The following is a 22,133-nucleotide window of genomic DNA, read 5'->3' as shown; positions in this document are numbered from 1 at the left end:
TGCTGCCGGCGGTCACGTCGCTGAGCCAATAATATTCCGAGCCGTTTTCTATGGACCAATCATATACTGAGCTGTTGTATATTGACCAATCCCGAAGTGCCTTGTTGGGAATCACAGGAAGAGTCGGTTGTGTGTACATGAAAACTTTACAGTTGTCAGTAGTGGTTGCGATGCACCATTATTTCGAAAAGTTAAATGTTTAAGATTTTTTTCAAAACAGAATTTTGTCGGTGCTCGTCATTACTCGATGTTGGATACAAACCAATGCTTTTCTTTCAAACGTCCTCGATAGCAACCTGTGGATGCGGCGATGAGCTTTGTTTACATCGAGTGTGTGGAGGTCATGTCACGTTTTTAAACCTAATATACTTACTTATATACTTGTTTTACACCTCACTCGAACTGGCTTCTGTTGCAACGATACTTGGGGACAAGTAACATTGTGGTTTTTAAGTTGGAGGTTGGATGGGGCTTTCTCGATGATGTAACAAAACTCATTGAAGATGTAATTCATTTAAGGACTCGACTCAGATTTACTGAGATCAGTCTGCAAAGTGTGGGAGAACAATCGAGGTTAGTAAATATGCCCTATTTGAATTATAACCTCAAGAATCCAGTGCTGGCTTCTGCCGCTGCCCCTTGTTCAGCCCCGTTTGGTTCTGTTTATATTCATCCGTCCTACTGATAATTTCTAGTGAGGAGGCTCACCCTTGTGTATGCTCGTCATCAGCACACCTTCATTTGTGTGCTTTAACTTTTACTACAGCCAATCAGAACGACATGCCAGGGATAGCTCTCTGCAGCATAGTCCATCCTTCGGATTTCCAGGTCGCTTGACCTTAGAAGATTTACAGAGACCACCAGATTCCCAACGGCGCCAGTCCAGCTGCAGCGGGCGGGAGAGGCCGAACGGTGTGACAGCGGGTCGGTGTGCTGCTGGAAGTCGCCCCCCATCGCCAAAAGCTCAGGTTGGAGTAGCCTATGTCTCACTGCCTTCGAAGTCTGAGGTTCCGTTAATTTGAAGAACATTTGACCCATTAGCTTCCTTCCGTGATATGCAGTGATATAATTAATTTATAATTGACACATGGATACATTTCGAAAGGACAAGCCGCTTAATTAAAATCGGCAACAAAAAAGTGTGACAGTATATCAGAGGAATTACAAATTGCCTGTTAACTGGAGACCTGCTTTGTCGAGCAGTCACAAGATGTTCTCAATGAGTGTCCGCATCAGTGTTTGTATGAAACGGGCCAGTCACAGTTTTCACTGCCTTCCCTGACCCCAATGTTTTTGAAGAGCCCACGACACGCTGATGATAGTGTGTGTGTGTGTGTGTGTGTGTGTGTGTGTGTGTGTGTGTGTGTGTGTGTGTGTGTGTGTGTGTGTGTGTGTGTGTGTGTGTGTGTGTGTGTGTGTGTGTGTGTTTCTTCATGATGGGACCACAGTGGTGAGAAAAGGATAGTGTTTGAATACATTTTTACTGCTAATCTACATCTTGTGTTTATTTTTTATGAAGTTGAATCAACGGACAGAAATTGTGATGCACTCATGCAGCATGCTTTTCAGGTTGTATTCGAGAAATGTGCTATGCATGTATGGTTTCATATATAATTCCACTTATCAGGACTGAAATGTCGTCTTCAAAGAAGAGTAGGTGCATAAGAATGTGTCATGTAGGTGACCCTTTTATCCAAAGCGACTTACTATGAATGTAATTCATTAAGTATCTAACTAAGACTTCCCTGCAGGTAGACTGTGAAAATCGGGAATTGAACCACCAACGTTTTGGCTGGGAGTCGAACATGCAGGCCGCTTCACCATCCTTCCTTGTATCACTCATCCTTATGTCTCTCCTCAGGGGTCCTGTGGCCCCCCAGCCCACCAGCAGTCAGCCCCGGCCAGAGCCGCGGGGCAGATGGAGGCGACCCCCTTCCGGAAGAAGCTGGGCTGTGTGCGACAGGAGAATGCCTGTCTGTCCGTCCAACTCATGCCTGACCTGGAGTCGTCTCAGTATGAGCTGTCCTCCTCAAGGTCCAAGGTGAAGGCTTTGGAACTAGATGGTTTAAACCTCCTGTGGGATGGTTATGTTGGCCAGCTGATTTGTACCGACTGTGTGCCATTGTAAGCCATCAGTGTGTTGTGCATCCATTCGGTAAAATTGTAATCGGACCTTGACTTCAATGTTTATTTACACATTAGCCATTATTTGCTGATCCTTTTCTCTAGGTTTTCTATCTGACTTTGAAATAGCAGGCAGAATTTTAAAAATGTCACTTGAATGATTCCAGTTCTCAATCAAATATCTTAACAAGCCAACGCAGGTGTTGGATCTTGACTATGTGTTTATCCCTCACCCAGATGGGGTCCAGTGTGGGGGTTAAGAGCCGTAATGTGTCCGCGTTGACCGAGCAGATCCTCAGCCTGGAGGCGGAGCTGGAGGCCCAGGCCGTGGAACTAAGGTAAACGACAGCGTTCTTTCCATTAGCACTTTTGGCCGTGCCGAGTTGAAACGTGCCCTTGACTAGTGTCCCACTAACAGTTTTAATGCGCAGAGAAATGCCGGGCCGCCCCCAACATGGACCATCTCAGGTCGGGCCAGAGCGAGCACCCCCCCCGCCAACAAGCGGGGCTGCTTTTTGGAGCGAGAATCTGTCATGTTGACAAAGGAATATTATCCTATTAGCTTGATTCTTTATGATTCGTTCATTCCTAGAACTATATAAGCCTAATGAAAATGGGTAATAAAGGTTTGGACAGGAGCGCACCGCGGACCAATGACAGCTTCACGATATTCTCTTGCAAAACAAAACAGCCTGTTGAAATGGATTTCTTTCAGAACAGTCTTGGTGAAAAGACTGGACCTTCCTGAGCAGTATCCCAGCACTCAAATCACGTGTGAAACATTGTCAATGTGTAAAGGAGACTTGTCTGAAATAGATGGGCTCTCAACGAGCTGAATGGAGATGAGGAAGCGAGTCCAACCCTGGCCGTGGTCTGATGAGTGTCCCGCCCGGGCTGTGCTGTCCTCTGCAGGGCTGCTGAGCTGAGGGCGGAGCAGGCGGAGGAGGCCTCGGCCCACAGCGACCTCCTGGGGAACCAGCTGTCCCTGGAGCTGGAGGACCTGAGGCTGGAGCTGGACTCCAGGGCCGCAGTGGGGAAGCGGTGCGAGCCCTCCATTCCTCTCTCCCTCTGTTGTTGACGCGACATCAAACAGGGCGATGCATGCACACAAAGGCACCCATTGTAAAGGAGAACTGTGATCTTAAGCTAGGTGGTTTTAGTTAGCAGGTTACTGCTAGTCCTGCCCTTACTCCGTTCTCAAATCCTCCCTCACTTTTCCATCGTTCACTGCTCAATAGTCTCTCAGCTCACACGAGACAGGGCTAGACTTCTCCTTGGCCAGACTTGGTTAGAGCAAAGCTTGTCAGACAAAGTCATACTTGTTTTGCAGATTTAGGCTGCAGTATTCTTGCTCAATAATGGACCAATTAAGTTATCCGGTAATGTGGTGAAGGCTTTCAATGGAATTATTTGCATCTTTTATTATGTAACACATTTGGTCGGTTTCCTGGAGCTTAATGCCAGTAAAACACATCAATAACTTGATTCTTATATAATGTACATCTGATGAACACCTTAAACATTGTGGTATGTCAGCTTATGTTATGTTATGTTATCATGTGAGAGGTGAACACATTTAGAAATGGGTTCAATATTGAGTTTTGCTCCCATTTAAGTAAGTGTAATGCAATAAGTTTCTAGCCGATAAGCGGAGATTTAAATGTGCTGCTTGGTTCAAATTGAACCCCAACATGTATAATATTCTCACATTATACACTGGTCATATGAACCCCAACATGTATAATATTCTCACATTATACACTGTACATGTATCCTGCTTTCAGGGCAGAGCAACAGAGGAACCAAGCGCTGCACAATGCTGAGAAGCTGAAGGAGGCGTACAAAGAGTACAAGGGGACCATATCCCTCAAACTCAAGAAGGTGACCTCAAACATCTTCCAAAGTCTTTGGATCGGCAAAGGATTATCGCATGAACTCATTGTGTTGTTTTTTCTCTGTTCAATTAAATTTTAAATCTCTAATTTGTTGTCGTGCTTGGTGCTTGGCAGGTGCTGGAGAGTGAGAGCCGGGTCAAGGGGAGCCTGGTGGTCTGCGACAGGGAGAAGGTAGACCTGGAGGTGAAGTGCTCTGTGCTGGAGAAGGAGCGGGCCGAGCAGAGCCAGACGATCAGGTAGAGACCGTCCACTGAACCCTTTACGCCATGACACTGTCATATTCCCATATCAAATATAATAATCCTTATATGGTCTGGTATGATGAGCTGCACATATACTTGTACGGAATATTTTAACAAATGAAGCGCAATTATGGTAAACAACAACTATTGTATTTCATTGGATCCCACTCTCTCGTCTCTCTCCCCCCCCCTCCCCCCCCCTCCCCCAGCCAGCTGAGGGGGGAGGTGCAGCAGGCCCGGGCCCTGTCCTCGGAGCGCTCCGGCCTCCAGGCCCTGCTGGACCAGGCCGGCCGTCGGACCTCCCAGCTGGAGAGGGAGCTGGGGGAGAGGGAGAGGCAGCTGGGGGAGCGGGCGGCGCAGGCCAGCGAGAGGCCCCGCCTCCTGCGGGAGCTGGAGGAGGCGCGGGGCGCGCGCCACGCCCTGGAGCAGAGGCTGGCCCAGGGCGTGCAGGACGCCCAGCAGAGCCAGGCAGAGCTGGCCGGCCTGGAGGCCATCCTGGCCCTGCTGCATCTCCGAGAGGTGGGGGGGGGGTCTGGATCCTGCTGATTTATTTCTTAACATGAATGCAGTGTTCTGCTGTCTTGCACTGAAACCAATTGCACTGAATTTCCCTGAAGCCTTTCTAGAAATTCCCGTCTGGGATTAATAAATAAGTGCATGCTATGTTTTAACCCTACTGTTTAATGTTTGTTGCTGCAGGGTCCAGAGGGGCCTCTTTGTGTCAGGCCTTGTCTGATGCCCCAGGTGGACTACTCACTCCATGCACAGCTGCTGAACCCAAAGCCAGGTAGCGGCCAAACACACTCGGCTTCAGGTTTAACAGTCATGATTGCATTTGGTAACAATGTTGGTTTTTTTCTTATATATTTCAGATTTCATGTAAAAAAAAAAAAGAGAGACCAATTTAAAGGCGATTTTCGATACATGTTCGGCCTCAATATTTTGAACTTTTGAAGTGTTAGTTGAAACTATATACCATAAAGGTTCTATAAATGGGGCTCTCATAACCACATTACCCTTTCAGTCTGTAAAGTCTATGTCCCTCCCACAACCCCCCTTTTTTAAGTCTCAATCCCACTTTGAGTACCATAAACCCGGCCCCATCACCCACACGTTGACCCAACACCCCCCCCCCCTCCACCCCAGGCGAGCGCTACCAGACGCTGCTGCCCGTGCTGCGGACCCTGGAGGGAGAGCGGCTGCGTCAGAGCGGCCTGGTGCAGCGGCTGCAGGAGCGTCTGAGCCGGGCCCAGGAGGAGGTGTCCTCCCTGCAGGCCTCCATGGCCCAGAGAGCCTCCCACTACCAGGGCCTCCACACTCAGCTGCTGGAGAAGACCGGGCGCGCCACCGACACTGAGAAAGAGGTGAGGGGGGGAGGAGGAGGACACTGTGGGGACGTAGCCGCCTGAATGCAGGATACTGCCTAGGGGAGATTCAACAATTGTACGATTAATATATACAGTGTGTGTGTGTGTGTGTGTGTGTATATGTAAATATATTTAAGCAATAGATCACGCCACGTCGGGGCCTGGACAACGCCCCTTAACAGTGGTATAATGAGCACATACCACTGACTGAAGTGATCTATTGCTTTTATACAACGGTTACTATTATGGCAAAACGAAAGTAGACACACTACATTTAAAAAGAAACCAAGAAAGTCAAAGTAGCCGTTTTATTAAAGAATACAAAAAAGTAGTCCCTCCTGGCTGCCTTCCAAATGCACGACGGTCGCTATGCAACACACTTTAGCGTCCCTCCGAGAGAAGGCTCGGCTAGAGTGGTTCGCCGGCAATTTATCCTATGGAGCAGTCCACTCAGCGCGTGCCTAAGCTTTCGTTAGTCTCTCCATCGCCTTGCTCACACCCTCTCCATCATCCAACATATGTTTTACTTTGTAACTGTTTCTACTTCCAGGCGCGGAGTGATATGCAAACTTTCACAAAATGATTGGGCGTCATAGCAGTTATGTATACGCTCATTATACAACAGTTAGGAACCAATCAGATCGCTGGATTCAACCCGTTGTATAAATATATATATTTATGCCTACATACATACATACATAGTGTACATACAATACCGTTCAAAGGTTTGCGGTCACACAGACAATTTCATGTTTTCCATTAAAACTCACACTTTGTTCAACAGTTTTCAGCTGTGCTAACATGATTGCAAAAGGGTTTTCTCATCATCAGTTAGCTTTTTAACACGATTAGCCAAACCATGTACCTTTAGAACACAGGAGGGATGGCTGCTGGAAATGGGCCTCTCTATACCTATGTAGATATTTCATAAAAAATCGGACGATTCCTGCTAGAATATTAATTGAACACATTCACCAACACACACACCATCAATATCTAGACTGTATTTCTGATTAATTTAATTTCTTCTTCATTGAAAAAAACAGTGCTCATCTTTAAAAAATAACGACATTTCTAAGTGACCCCAAACGGTAGTATATTTTATTTAAGACAATTCGATCGGCTGAATCCCTCCCTATCTAAATCTAAAAGAGCCACCACATCCAAAACCCTATAAACTGGCTGACTGCCATATTGTTGATGTGAGCTCTCCTTAGCTCTAACAACTGCTGTGTTCAACCTGTAGCTGGCAGCCGCTTTAAGTCTCGAGTCTCGTCCTCAGCTCAAGAGGAAGGGCGCACGTATAAAGGGGCTGGAGAAACAGCTGCAGGAGAAAACATCTGCTTCCAGCCAGGCCGCCCTGAGGAACACAGAGCTGGAGCAGCAGCTCCAGGTAACTCACTCACTCACTCACTCACTCACTCACTCACTCACTCACTCACTCACTCACTCACTCACTCACTCACTCACTCACTCACTCACTCACTCACTCACTCACCCACCCACCCACCCACTCACTCACTCACTCACTCACTCACTCACTCACTCACTCACTCACTCACTCACTCACTCACTCACTCACTCACTCACTCACTCACTCACTCACTCACTCACTCACTCACTCACTCACTCACTCACTCACTCACTCACTCACTCACTACTGTGCCCGTGACTCCTGATAGTGGGATGATAGCATACAAGTATCATAAGTACATGCTCTGATGAATGCCTGATTTGTGTATATTACTAATTTGTTTTACATTTGTGATGGATTGTTATTCTAGACCTACTGGGGTCCATGGAGAACACATAATACATAAACAACATCACAGATTTAAATAGATATCTATTGAACCGTTCTTTCATTTATTATCAGGATGAGGTCCGGTACTCAACCCCCTCCTTGTGTTGTTGGTTCTGGTCCCTCAGGAGAAGAGCAGCAGCCTGCAGCACTGCCAGTCCACCCTGTCCAAGAGGCAGAGAGAGCACCAGCAGGCCCTGGACCTCTGTCAGCACCAGCAGAGCACGCAGAGCCAGCAGCTCCAGCTCCAGATAGAAGGGGTAATCCCAGAGGACACCCGCCCCCCAGCCGCCCACCTGCTCATTGGATGCCATGCCTCTGATTTAACCGGACACTGCTTTGGATAAGGGCATCCTCTGCCAAACAGCTTAATATATAATTTTTTTTTCCAGCTGGTTATTTGTGATAATTGATCTAACGTTTACAACCCGGTATTAAGCGATTTCTTGCTCATGCTCACGAAAATGTACCGGTTGAATCGTGTCCCAGAGCACGTTTCTCCGATTTTTTTGTGTGCGACACAGTACGATTTTTAAACAAATGTATTTCAATCGGGAGATTTCTTTTGACTTTAGAAGGGGAGGTGGTGCAGTACACCTTCTAGTTCTAGATGCGTATAGTCGAATAGTTAAACAAAATCTCCAAATGTCGTTTCAAAATGCATGGGTTTGCAAATTGTTCTGTGTAGCGCAGACAAATTGTTCTGTGTAGCTCGGGGACACGATTCAATAGATTGATTTTCCGTGAGCATGAGCATGAAATCGACTGACTGAGCGGGTTGAGCGTTGAGCACTCCGACGCGGGGACTGACGGTGAATAAAGAGTGGATGTGGTCTGCCCTCGCTGCCCTCCGGACTAACGGCCTGTCCTCCTCGGTCCCCCGGGGGGCCCAGCTGCAGTGGTCGGTCGAGGAGGCGCGTCGCGGACGGCTGACGCTGCAACAGGAGCTGTCCTCAGCCCAGGAGGAGCGGGAGCAGGCCCAGAGAGGAGCTGCGCTGCTGCAGGCCTCCCTGGAGGAGCTGGCTCAGGTCTGTACCGGCTAACCCACTCCCCATTTGTGTTTCTTTTGTTCTACTCCTGAAGCAGTTACCACGTGTGTACCCGTGATGATTTGTGTTTTTCTTTACTCCTGCAGCAGAGGGAAAGTGCGGTCCAGCACAGCGAAGAGGCCCTGCGGTGTTTTGAAGAGGAGGCGAAGGAGTCTGCCAGCAAGGTAGGTAGCAACAGCTGGTTACCTGTAGCAGGTAGACCAATAGGAGAGACGGGGGAGGAGGTGATGAGGATGATGATGTGATGGTGATGGTGGGGATCCTGCATGGATGAGGCAAACACATTGTACATGGAGTAGTCTGGCTGAGCGGAAATGGACAGCGTCTATAGTGCTAGCGTCGGATTCAACCGCTACTCCTCCCCTTCCTGTTGCTGGCTTTCCCGTATTGTCTTGTTTTTCTTGTGTTGTTTGTGCCGCGCTGTTTTGCCCAAAGCATTCTTTCACAAAGAGCACTTTGTTACTATTGTTGTGATTCATGCATGCAATCATTCGTATGAATTATCTTCTAAATGATGCTTGAAATAACGTTATTTCAAGTTGTGTCAAATTCAACAGCAAAGGATGATGATAAACATAATCAATGATGGAAAGGGACTGACTTAGATTTATGTCAGAAGTGTGACACACTACATAAGAGTGTGTGAGATCAGCACACAAACCCCACACGAAACGAAAGCCTTCTAGTGTCCATCCTCACCCCGTGTCCCCTCCCCCCCACCAGATCTCCAGCCTGCAGCAGGAGCTCCGTGGCGCCAGACTGGTGTGTGAGACCTCCACACAGCAGACCCTGCAGCTCCAGCGGTCCCTGCAGCAGCAGCAGGCCATGCTGACGGAGAGCTCCGCCCGCGTCGCTGAGCTGGAGGACAGCCAGAGCCTGCTCCAGACACAGGTGGGTGGGTGCAGGGGCAGAAGCCTCCACCGCCGCCTCCCACCTCCTGTCAGGGAGATAGGTGGGGGGACAGTGTTCCCAGGTTGGGACAGATTTCCCGGCCAATGTGGCAACCCTGGCTGCAGTGCGGTTCATCGTAGCAGTTCACAGTACCTGGTTGCAGTGGGAATGGGCCGGGAGTCCTGGCCCAATCTGGCAACCCTGGTGGGGGAGGGGGGGTGAAAGGTTGACAGAGGCCAGAATAACGTTCTGCCACCTACATTTTATACATCTTAACTGAAAGGACCATACCCACTTCATTTTTAGTAACATTTGCGTTCCTACTATTATATGCATACATGTATATATTGAGGTTATGCTTTACTGGCTGTCACCCTACCATAATGCTGCCATTTGTTTTGAAGGAAATCTAGACTCTAGGGGTCGGCTTGGCTCAGGAGATAGCGCAGGTTGACTGGAAGGTTGCTAGTTCGATCCAAGATAGTGTCAAGGTGTCCTTCAGCAAAACACCTCACACAAACTGCTTCTGACGAGTTGACTGCTGTCTTGCATTGTTGAGTCCCCCATATCTGTGTGAATGTCTGTGTGAACTGTTTTGTAAGTCGCTTTGGATAAAAGCCTCTTCTAAATGCCCTAAATGTAGACTTAAATATTGCCGGGGAATCGGTTATCCAGCAAACTGTGTCTGCGTATGTTTATAACAGAATGTAAAATATAAACAGAGGGCTGTTTAGTCGATCCTAATCACCACAGGCCCCACATGTTGGTCTCGGTGTTATGATAATGCTAATTCAAAGTGACCCATTACAAGCTCTCTTTATAGCTAAGACCCCCCCCCCCCCCCCCCCCCCCCCCCCCCAAGGCTAAGACATGAAAGTCTGAACAGCGCATTCTCTGCAATAATTGGGAAATGTTACATACGATATATCTAATATATAGCTTTATGTTTACAATAGTATATATTCGTATCATTGTCATACTTCACTGTTTCCACTCACTCACCACAACACAAGGGAAAGGTTTTAATTCACACAATACTCACAGACTGACCTAGCCTGGTCCTACCAGACTCTCGTACTTCATTTAATTTGCATAGAGAGTCTGGACCTACCCAATTCACAAACGTCAACTCACTTGAAGGCGGGTGTCTGTTGAAGTTTAAAGCTATTGGATCTGCCCAGTGCCACTCTCGACCTGCCATAACCAATCGCTAACGTTTGGCCGGGAATCAAGTTGCGCGCGGGCTGTAAACAAACCAAACACCGTGCGCGAAGATGTCCGACCAAGAGAGCTGACTTTAACGTCATCGTTCTCAGCCACTCCCTCTGTTCACTGTTTGGACGCAGAAAAATCGGAAAGAGAAAACCCACTAACATACCGCCGACCCAGACCTAGTGCTGAAGGGAAATCAAAATTGAGCGGAAGTACTTAGGCGGGGGGAGCCAGGCTAAGACCGCCCCCCCCGAGGACCTCTGTTTCACACTCGTTTGTAGTGTTCATAGTATCAAGTCATCCCTTTGTGTGAACTCACTCACATAACCGGGGCATTGAGTGACCTCTTGCAGGCCAGCGCTACAGCTCGGGTACAAACCAAAGGACAAATCTGAGCGTGTGAATCCAGCTGTTGACTGGAGGCTGATTTCTGCTTGAAGGGATTCCTTCACCCACAACCCAGTCCCACTGAAGGCTCTTTAGTGTTGTTTGTTCTTATATAGTCTTATTACTTAGCATTAAGTTGATCATCATCAGAGTTGTGGAGGGTTTTGACTGATGGTTGGCCCCCCGTCCCCCCCCCAGGTGTCGGGTCTGGAGAAGGAGCTGGAGCGGGCGCGGGCCGCCCTGGAGGAGGAGGCCCGGAGCAGGGAGAGCGAGGCGCGGGACGGCCGGAGGGAGGTGCAGGAGGCCACCCAGCAGGCAGCGCAGCTCTCAGAGACCGTCAGGTGAGGCCCTGGGTGGGGCCCTCAGTGGGTGGGGCCCTCAGTGGGTGGGGCCCTCAGTGGGTGGGGCCCTCAGTGGGTGGGGGGTGGGGCCCTCCCTGGGTGGGGCCCTCCCTGGGTGGGGCCCTCCCTGGGTGAGGGCCCTCCCTGGGTGAGGGCCCTCTGTGGGTGAGGGCCCTCAGTGGGTGGGGGGTGTGGCCCTCCCTGGGTAGGGCCCTCAGTGGGTGGGGCCCTCAGTAGGTGAGGGCCCTCAGTGGGTGAGGGCCCTCAGTGGGTGAGGGCCCTCAGTGGGTGGGGCCCTCAGTGGGTGGGGCCCTCAGTGGGTGAGGCCCTCAGTGGGTGAGGCCCTCAGTGGGTGGGGCCCTCAGTGGGTGAGGCCCTCAGTGGGTGAGGACGTGGTTCAGCCGCCCGACCGTGGGGACATAGTAAGGGAGACGTCTGAATCAGCCGTCATGAAAGGGGTTTGGAAAGTCAACGGAGAGTCCCGTTGACTCCGTTGAGTTGAAAGCCTTATTCACGTCCAAACACTGATATGGTGATGCAGAAATTATTCGATACAAAATAAATAGAATTGAGCTATTATGATCATGTGTGCTGCTGTAAGGCAATCAAACTTAAGCTGTTGTCTGCAGCTGACCTATGTGCTCGTGTCAGTGTATTTGGATCTGGTTCTGAGGAGTCACCAGAGCTAGACCATGGTCCTCACCAACGCCCTGCACTGAACAGGGACGTGTAGAGGCTTTGCTCTGGGGCCCCACCCTAGTCATCCACGGTGTGGACCAACGGACGGCATTTGATTGCAGTTTTCTTCCGAAATGTTCCACCATTAACAAGTTACGGTCATCTCAACCTCAGCCTGTTTCTAAAAACTGGATCGTCAGGATTTTGGTTGATCCAGAAACGGTTGTGCCAAGTGTGGGGCTCATCTGACCCAAACCACCGAGGGGAAATACCCCTGGGACCCTGCAGGGCGCAGGGTCTTGTGACTCTTGTGCAATGTTACACTGTCTTACACACACATAGGCGCGTGTGTGTGTGTGTGTGTGTGTGTGTGTGTGTGTGTGTGTGTGTGTGTGTGTGTGTGTGTGTGTGTGTGTGTGTGTGTGTGTGTGTGTGTGTGTGTGTGTGTGTGTGTGTGTGTGTGTGTGTGTCTCTCTCTCTATATATTGAAGCTTCTCCTCGGTCACAGACTCAGGACCGCCCGGACGTTCGGCACGCAGAGTCACCCGTTCATACTCTCTCTGTGGAGCCAGGGTCCTTTTGGATTCATCCACGCGGAGGCCTTGTCCAATAGGCCATAACGTTTATCGGTTTTATTTTGGGCCGGAGGTTTTGATTGGGTGAGGAGCCGGGGGGTCGGAGACCACCATGGGAGCTGTCCTCACAGTAAGGTGGGGATGGAGCGAGGCCGTTGGCTGTGTACGTGCGTCCCCAACCCCTCGTGTTTTCGTATGCTTTACTGCCTTTCGTCGGCATGCGTTTGTCTGTCATGGTAGGCATCGTCAAGGCCATAGCCGGTCATTCACACACACAGCCACGCGCACAGACACATCCCCGCTTCCCACAACACGACACACACACTGTTCAACAGCCCTGGGGTCAGCTTTTGAGGAGAGTTTCTGTCCTTTTCCGTCTTCGCCGAATGTCTTTTTTGACGTTTGCAACTTTGTTTAAAAACTAGAAAAGGTCCCTGCAGAGAGTTCCATTTTCAAACGAATGGTTCTGTTTGTCTCTCTCTCTGACCTGTCGTCCCGGCAGCAACCTGACGGCGGAGATGTCCAAGGTGCAGGGCCATCTGTGCTCCGTGGAGGCGGAGGTCCAGCGGCTGCGGCGGGAGGCGCGCGCCAGCAGCTCCCACGCCAGCGGGCTGGAGCAGAGGCTGCAGGGCGCCCAGGGCCTGCTGCGGACACAGACCCAGCTGGGTACGGCCTCAGCGAAAACCCTGTGCAAGGGAAGTCTCCGTTTTCTGCTTTTGTGTTTTCAGTTGAAGTGAAAGTGGTTCTTCTGTCTACTCTGTACCCTTGTATCCCTCTATCATTCCTCCACCCCTTCCTCCTCCTTGGCCTCCTCCTCCTCCTCCACTCCCCCTTACCCCCTTTCTCTCCTCCTCTCCCTCCGTCCTCTCTCTGCTCCTCTCCCTCCTCTTCCTCTCCTCCTCTTCCTCTCTCTCCTCCCCTCCTCCTCTTCCTCTCCTCCTCTTCCTTTCCTCATTCTCTCTTTCCTCTCCTCCTCTTCCTCTTCCTCTCCTCATTCTCTCTTTCCTCTCCTCCTCTTCCTCTCCTCCTCTTCCTCTCCTCTTCCTCTCTCTCCTCCCCTCCTCCTCTTCCTCTTCCTCCTCCCCTCCTCCTCTTCCTCTCCTCCTCTTCCTCTCTCTCCTCCCCTCCTCCTCTTCCTCTCCTCATTCTCTCTTTCCTCTCCTCCTCTTCCTCTCATCCTCTCTCTCCTCCTCTTCCTCTCCTCTTCCTCTCTCTCCTCCCCTCCTCCTCTTCCTCTTCCTCTCCTCCTCTTCCTCTCCTTCTCTTCCTTTCTCTCCCCTCCTCTCCTCTTCCTCTCCTCCTCTCCCTCTCTCTCCTCCTCTTCCTCTCTCTCCTCTCCTCCTCTTCCTCTCTCTCCTCCCCTCCTCTTCCTCTCTCCCCTCCTCTCCTCTTCCTCTCTTTCCTCTCCTCTTCCTCTCCCTCCGTCCTCTCTCTCTCCCCTCCTCTCTCCTCTCCTCCTCTTCCTTTCTCCCCTCCTCTCCTCCTCTTCCTCTCTTTCCTCTCCTCTTCCGCTCCTCATCCCCTCCTCCTCTTCCTCTCTCTCCCCTCCTCTCCTCTTCCCCTCCTCCTCCTCTCTCTCCCCTCCTCCCCCTCCAGCGGAGGAGCTGGAGGAGAAGCTGCGTAGCGGCGAGGAGGAGCGGAGGAGCTCGGTGCAGCGGGTGGGGGAGCTGGAGGGCCAGCTGCAGGCGGTGCACGGGGAGCTGGGGGCCACGCTGGAGCGCCTGCAGGAGCTGCAGGACGTCCTGCAGAGGACCCAGGGCGCGGCCGAGGAGCGGAAGGCCTCCCTGGAGCGGCTGGGCCTGGAGCTGAGGTGAGGGCCACGGGGACACTGCTACGGGGGTTCACCCGAGGACTCTCTACCGCTTCATGTCACCCAGGGGTGCACACTGTTCAGCAGCTCTCTCACCGACCGGTTTAACCCGCGCTTCACGTTGGGTGACGTCTGCCAAATACCCATTGACTCCTCTTTGCAGTCAACACATCACCTCCAACACCATCGCTGATTGTATACCGAAACACACTTCATTCTGACACTATTGTTAATATATAAAGTTAGCAGATATTCATGTCTAAGGCCTGAGGGCCAAGCATTACTGGGCCCTGGCTTCAAAGTGTTTGAGATGATGGTCATATCGGACCTTCGCTGGACGCTTTCATCCAAAGGTTCACAGAACTGCCAGAGTTGCAGCAATTGGGAATCTAACCCCCTCAACCCTGGCTGTGTTAATGCCATGCTCACCGTCTGCTTCACTGCACTAGGAGACAGCCTGTACATACACATTGCATGGACTCTTTGCTGATTCTTAATGTGTCTTCTACACACATGTACGAAGGCATACAGAAGCACTGGGCCTGGGCTTTAGCGCCCAGCAGCTCCGGCCCTGCGTCTGAGAGGGACATCGTGAAGCTAGTCCGGTCGGAGCGGGCTGTATCCTGGCCAGAATGATGAACAACCACCACCATTTTACTTCATGCTTACGTCAGATTATAACATGCATGTTATAATCGGACATTCAATCTGTGATAATTCTTTGAGCCCATGAGATTTACTAGGACTTTATCTCTGGCATGGAATGGAATGTGATGCGTGTATAGACTAGTTTGTAAATCTGCAAACGTGGTGTTATTCTGTTATTATCTAGCTCCAGGGCCATCCTGTGTGTATTGATGTCCGCATCTGCAGATGCCACAAATAAGCTTCTGCAAGTCACATGTGTTTAATATTGAATTACAGTCAATGGTGCAATGAAGAGGAATATGAAACACTATTCCTTGAACCTAGAGTATCATTGTACAGACTCTCCACATTATTACAACTATCATGTTATTCAGGTACAACTTCCAACCGAATAATGAAGTATATATAATATTCATCGGGAATGTATGCAAAGAGAAACACGACATGAATATTAACTACATTGGCCGTGCTTTATAGAAGCAATCAATGTATTTGTTAATCAAGACCATTTTGACAGAAAGTGGAGCAATTATTAAAGCAGCAGGAGGAGCCTTTAAGGTGTACTGTGTACAAGGGAGTGTTCTAACATTATATTTATAAATATATTTGAATTTATATATATTTTTTAACCCCAAATGGCATTTTGAAAGTGATTAAATATTGAAAGGCTCTCTACACTTAAAAGACTAACCGTTTGGCACAAGAATGCAGAGGGCTAATGTTAATAAGTAATGATAGAACGGGAATCGCCAGTTTGCTGACCAGTGCAAACCATTGGGGATCCAACTGTACTGGTAGTGCATGAGCACCCTTGTGTTCTTGCTAGCTAAGAATGAGCCATTTATATGTGTCTACGGTAGCCCAGAAAGGACAAATGGCTCCAGAGAGGACGTGTTTTAATTAATAATGACAATCTCTGTCTTACTTGTAAACAATTGGTTGCAAACTTTAACCTCATCGCTCGAAGGCACCAAATCCTATACACTGCCCCTTCTAGTGAGTGAATGTTATAGGGTCATAAATGTTATGTACACACACAGGGTAAGGAAATATAACCTCTTGCGATGGCCCACCTCTTCCTGCTGTTCAAAGCAGATATTTGTGGGTGCATGTGATCTTCTTGGAATGCAGACACTCCACACTGATGAATCCGTGTGGTTCAGAGAGAGAGCTCCGGGCTCTACATGCCCCAGTCTACAGCGGACGCCTCCCGAGCTTCAAGATGATGCGCCAACTCTTTCATAGACTCTTTTCATTCTCTCTGTGTTAATATCCAATGTTTGTTTACAGTCCAATCTTGTGCAGCTCAATCCTTTTTTTAAAGTCGGCCAAGGAAGTTTTTTGTTAACATTTTATCAATTGTAAATTGATTCATTGTTTGAAGTATTTTTGGAAAAATTTGGAATTAAGATGTGAATATTATTTCCCTTTTTTAATAATCATCACGGCTGTTGTCATTTCTTTTCTTCATTGGGTTGATGACAGTTATTTGAGTATTATCTTTCAGTATTATATATCCTTACGGCTACGAGTAATGAGCTCAACCTGCCCAGCCAGATAAACAGGGCGGGGCTGTCAATCGCAAGCCCAGTCTATAACGTCCTGGTCCACCAGCACAGTCTGTACATCCAGCCCCCAAAATGCTTCCGCCGCCAGAGAGAAGTGTTTTAAAGACGGTGTGAAAGAAACAAAAGGACAGACTGTAAATGTTCTTCCCATCGGTGCATCCCTCGTCTCTCACCATTCCTAACCTCCTCGTCTTAGCATCTCATTGACACAGTGACAGCCTCTAGGCAGGGAGACCGAGTGGCTTGCATTAAAGAGCTATTCCTGGACCCGAATTCAGGAGAAATGGTCACCCTTACTGTGATCATTTTTAAGGTTCCCCAAAATCACATCATCTAAAAAAAAAATGTTTTGGTGTCATCTGACTCTCCTGTGATCACATCAGCAATTTATATCAGCACCGCCATCAGGATATCAGGGGCTTGTGTAACAAAAACAATCTTCAATTTAATGCTCCCAAAAATACTGAGAAAGGACCCATTCAGGTCGTCTACTCTAATGAATGCAAAACCTTGTGCAAGACAACACAATCCCTGCTTTTACCACCTCGTCCAGGGTGTTTGTGTGTGTGTCATTCTTGTTTAGTTTATTCTCTATTTGCTGAGAAGCAATTACTATTGTTGTGATTCATGCATGCAGTCATTCTTATGAATTATCTGCCAAATTATGCTTGAAATAACGTGTCAAAATGAACAGTAAATGATCGTAATCAATGATGAAAAGCGACTGACTTTACGTGTGTGTGTGTGTGTGTGTGTGTGTGTGTGTGTGTGTGTGTGTGTGTGTGTGTGTGTGTGTGTGTGTGTGTGTGTGTGTGTGTGTGTGTGTGTGTGTGTGTGTGTGTGTGTGTCAGGGACACCAAGAGGGAGCTGGAGGAGAGAACCCATGAGGTCCTGGACATGGACACCGCCCTGAAGGAGAGACAGGGGGAGCTGCAGCAGCGCGCACAAGTGGTACCACAAACACACTCCCGTCATCACACATGCATGTACGCACACACTTATGTAAGGCCGCTTTTATCCAAAGCGACTTTCTATGACCTCAATAAGATCCGAAGGCAGGGCACCACGTCCTCTCTGTCCCGTGTCGAGCCCCCGCCCACCGTTGACCCTATCCCTCGCCTCTGATTGGCTGTCAGCTGGGGCAGCTGGACGTGGCCATCCGTGACCACCGGCAGGAGATGGAGCAGAAGGTGGAGGCGCTGCAGCGCCGCCTGGAGGAGAGGGAGGGCCAGCTGACGGAGGCCCGGGAGGAGCTGCTCAAAGCCAGGGAAGACATTAAGGTACCAACCCCCCCCTCCTGTCTTCAGTGGTCTGGGGGATTCTCAGGGCCATGCAGCCACTTAACTCGCCATAAAGTGGTAATCCTGTGTGTGTGTGTGTGTGTGTGTGTGTGTGTGTGTGTGTGTGTGTGTGTGTGTGTGTGTGTGTGTGTGTGTGTGTGTGTGTGTGTGTGTGTGTGTGTGTGTGTGTGTGTGTGTGTGTGCGCGCGTGCGCTCCTGTTAGGTGAGCGAGGACCTGGGCTGGCAGCTGCGTGTGTGTCGGGAGGAGCTGCAGAGTGCGTGTGTGCAGCGGGGGGAGAGGGAGCAGCACTGCGGGGGTCTGGCTGCACAGCTGGAGGCCAGCGAGGCGCAGGCAGACAGGAGGGTGAGGCCCCCCGCCGCCAGCTCAACGGGACGCCTTAATGCGGGGCATGGCGGCTTGTCTGTGTGTGTGTGTGTGTGTGTGTGTGTGTGTGTGTGTAGGATGGGAGGGAGGGGGGGTGTGAAGGCATGGGGCGGGTGTGTGTGTTATGTCTGTATTGGGGGGTGTGGGTGACATTTCTCTATTTGTGTGTGTGTGTGTGTGTGTGTGTGTGACATGTCTCTATTTATGTGTGTGTGTGTGTGTGTGTGTGTGTGTGTGTGTGTAATGTCTCTATTTGTGTGTGTGTGTGACATGTCTCTATTTGTGTGTGTGTGTGTGTGTGTGTGTGTGTGTGTGTGTGACATGTTTCTCTGTGTGTGTGTGTGTGTGTGACATGTCTCTATTTGTGTGTGTGTGTGACATGCCTCTGTGTGTGTGTGTGTGTGTGTGTGTGCTAGGAGGCCCGTGTGCGTGTGCTGGAGGAGGAGCTGGCGGTGAAGGAGGAGCACTGGCTGCAGAAGGAGGCGCGGCTGCAGGGCGTGGTCTCCTCCCTCCAGAGGGAGCTGCAGCAGGAGAGGGAGCAGCACAGCCAGGAGGTGCAACTCCTCCTCTCCCTCCCTATCCTCTCCTCTATTGTCATAGTAGCTGTCCCAGTATTTGTTGTACTTTTTATTTCATCAAGGCTGTAATTCCATTATGTTTATATCTAGTATTTCCTTCCACTTATCTACTGTACCACAAAACAATCATCACGTCCATCACTCCACACACACATGGGATCACACCCCAGACCAGTGGCGTCTCCCAGGACTAGTCTCTCCTGGTGAAAGGGTTCCCAGCTGATGATCTCCCCCCCCCCCCCCCCCCCCCCCCAGCTGGGCTCCCTGCAGCAGACCCGAGGCCAGCTGCTGAAGGTGTCGGAGCAGATCTCCTCCACCATGCGCTCCTCCCAGGAGGAGCTGGGCGCCCGGCTGCAGCAGAGCCAGGCCCAGCTGGAGGAGGCCCGGGCCGGGCACCAGCGCGCCCTGGGCCGGGCCGCGCAGCTCCAGGCCCAGCTGGAGCAGGCCGCCGCCCAGCTGGGCCTCACCAGCACCGCGCTGGACCACAGCCGGGACCAGGCCGGCCGCCTCCAGGCCCGGCTGGAGCAGGGCCAGGCCCGGCTGGGCCAGGCTGAAGCCCTGGGCGCCCAGCTCACCGCCAGGCTGCTAGGGGCGGAGAAAGAGGTGGAGGCGGCCAACGAGTCCCTGGTCATCAAGGTAGGGCGGAGACGGGGGGATTCAAGAGGGGTCGCATCTCCTGTCTGGTAATATTTCAGTTTGTTGAACTCGTTTTAGAATTGGGACCCTTGTCACGGCACTGGGGGTCCAGCCAGCCCCCTGACCGCCGTTCCTCCCGTCCTCTGCACGCAGGAGTCGGCGGTGACCCGTCTGCAGGCGCGGCTGTCCAGCCTGGAGCGCTCGTCGGACCCCCGCTCCTCCCCTCTTGCCCCGTACACACCGCTGCCAAAGCCCCTCCCGGCCCCGGACGCAGTCGCCCCGGCTCCCCCCTCCCCTCGGACACGCTCCCCTCGACGCCGTCCCGCCCCGGGACACGCCCCGGGACACGCCCCGGGACACGCCCCGGGACACGCCCCGCCGCGGGAGCCCTGGCCCTCGGCGCTTGACCCCCGGTCCTCGCCGCCGCCCGCCGCCGTCCACACCGGCGCCGGGCCCCCTCCCCGGCCCCTTGCCCTCGACCGGTCCTCGCTGTCCCTCCCGCCCTCGGAGCGCTCCACCCTGGCCTGGCTGCGCTCCACCAGCGCCGACTCGTCCCTGGACCTCCCCCCGGAGCTGAGGGCGGCGCTCCGGGACGCCCTGAGCCGGAGGCCCCGGGAGTCCTCCGCCCGCCACTCCCCCCACCCCGACCCCGACCCCCACCCGGTGGACCAGAGCTGGCAGGGCCTGAGCTCCCTGGAGCCCGACACCACCGGTACCACCACCACCTCCACCTCCGCCTCCGACCTCTCCTTCAACCCCCTCACCTACATGCTGGACCGGGCGGGGGGCGAAGACGAGGAGGAAGAGGAGGAGGACGGTGGGAGGGGGGGAGGCGCCAAGCCGAGCGGCGAGTGGGACGAGGGGCCGGTGGGCCGGTCTGGGGGGCCCCTGGGCTCTCTGTCGGGCATGCTGAGGTTCGTGAACCAGACGCTGGCCATGCAGGAGGACACGTCGCTGTGGGACGCCGGCCAGGCGTCGTGAGCCCCGGGCAGGGACACGCCGCCACCGGGGGTCCAGGTACACCGTCAGAGGGGCTCCAGGTACACCGTCACAGGGGGTCCAGGTACACCGTCACAGGGGGTCCCTGGCCAGGGAGACACCAGAGGGGGGCACTAGGGTCAAAAAGGGAGGAGAGATTCGTGATCCGTCTTTGTTACCATAACGACACTGTGCTGTGCACTACCAGTATCTACAGTTGGATCCCAAATGGTTTGCACTGGTCAGCAAACTGGCGATTCCCGTTCTATCATTACTTATTAACATTAGCCCTCTGCATTCTTGTGCCAAACGATTAGTCTTTTAAGTGTAGAGAGCCTTTCAATATTTAATCACTTTCAAAATGCCACTGTTGCTATTCAAACCTCTTATGTAGTTGTTGATGTAAGAGTAGGGCAAAAATAATCTGACATACAACTCACCAGTTGGAATTGGCCTACTAAATACTTTTACTTTGCAATGACAATAAAGTCCGACCTGATTTGTGTTGCATGACGTAGTGAAAGGGAATTCCTTCAGGCCCCCTCTGACTCGTCTCTTCTGCTTCCCTTCCAGGGAACTCGTTCCCCAAAGACTCTTAAAATAATGGAAATTGTCTGCTCTCTCTGCTGACTGCTTATTTCCAGCACTTGAATAACTCTGTGTGTGTGTGTGTGTGTGTGTGTGTGTGTGTGTGTGTGTGTGTGTGTGTGTGTGTGTGTGTGTGTGTGTGTGTGTGTGTGTGTGTGTGTGTGTGTGTGTGGGATTTTACAGGATTTCAAAGTGTAGTGGTCAGTCTTTGACGTCCAACATTAAATCTGTAGGGTTTTGTGTTATTTAGATCAAGCTCCAAGGCAAGTCCTGCTGCTGATTTGGCTGTGACTTGACTGGATAACATGTCATTCTCGCCAGCACCAACGACCAAAAGACTGTCCAGTTCCAGCTCTGTGTCACCCTATGTTCTTACTCTATGATGTTGCTTGTTTAAACATGTATATTGTGTAATGTATTTGTAATATATAGTATTTTTGTTTTGCATCCTTTTAGATTACCGAAGTAACTAGCTACATTTATTAAAATGTTTTGTTATGCTACTGATTTGTTTGTTGTGTGTTTGTATGGTGATGGGGTCAAAAAGGATTATAACTTTCTTTTTTGTTTTTGTTGTACGTTTTTGTTGCTATAGGCCTACCGTTATGGGGAACGGGTTCGCTGACTCACACATAGTTTGTGTCACTAAAGGGAATCCGTGTCTTGTTTTGGAAATGGTAGTGAGTCACTCTACCACTTCCTTAGGTACAAGGCTTCTCTGGTGGACCAGGCTACAGGTTCAGTTTTAAAAACAAGTAAATAAGAGTACATTTCCATTAAAAGTCTTTCAGCATAAACTGTTTGTTTAGATAACACAGCCCTATTTTTGCACTAAACAGGGAACAGGGATAGATTACTATACATTTAATAAACTGACGTAGTCAACTTAGCTTTGACTATCTCACGTACTGTTCTTTGCAATCATCCATGGAGGTGTGAATGAGCATCATCCTGTTCAGTAGGCTAGCAGTCTCACCACAGCATCATCCTGTTCAGTAGGCTAGCAGTCTCACCACAATGAATCCTGTGTCTGTACCATGACAGCGTTTGGAACCTTAACGGCCACTGGGCCTGCCCACTGTGTTCTTTGTATATAGAAA

General features: G+C 50.8%; 1 protein-coding gene across 1 annotated transcript; it reads left to right on the top strand.

Moving 5' to 3' along the window:
* Window positions 1–120: 120 nt before the first annotated feature.
* ccdc18 (coiled-coil domain containing 18) lies at window positions 121–21,536 on the top strand. The gene is made up of 25 exons (XM_030364121.1): window positions 121–968; window positions 1,862–2,041; window positions 2,362–2,462; window positions 3,037–3,165; window positions 3,909–4,005; window positions 4,134–4,255; window positions 4,471–4,780; window positions 4,961–5,048; window positions 5,408–5,625; window positions 6,911–7,021; window positions 7,558–7,689; window positions 8,323–8,457; window positions 8,565–8,642; window positions 9,202–9,369; window positions 11,167–11,309; window positions 13,065–13,228; window positions 14,159–14,372; window positions 17,440–17,539; window positions 17,725–17,868; window positions 18,092–18,232; window positions 18,670–18,807; window positions 19,087–19,467; window positions 19,621–19,809; window positions 19,846–20,484; window positions 21,284–21,536. The coding sequence occupies exons 1-24, from the start codon at window positions 717–719 to the stop codon at window positions 20,446–20,448; spliced, it is 4,338 nt and encodes a 1,445-aa protein (XP_030219981.1). The 5' UTR covers window positions 121–716; the 3' UTR covers window positions 20,449–20,484; window positions 21,284–21,536.
* The last annotated feature ends 597 nt before the right edge of the window (window positions 21,537–22,133 follow it).

Source organism: Gadus morhua, chromosome 8 (genome assembly GCF_902167405.1).
Source record: "Gadus morhua chromosome 8, gadMor3.0, whole genome shotgun sequence".
NCBI classification, from domain to species: Eukaryota; Metazoa; Chordata; class Actinopteri; order Gadiformes; family Gadidae; genus Gadus; species Gadus morhua.
Note: the sequence above shows the minus strand (reverse complement) of the source record. Positions and strands in the feature narration are given on the sequence as shown.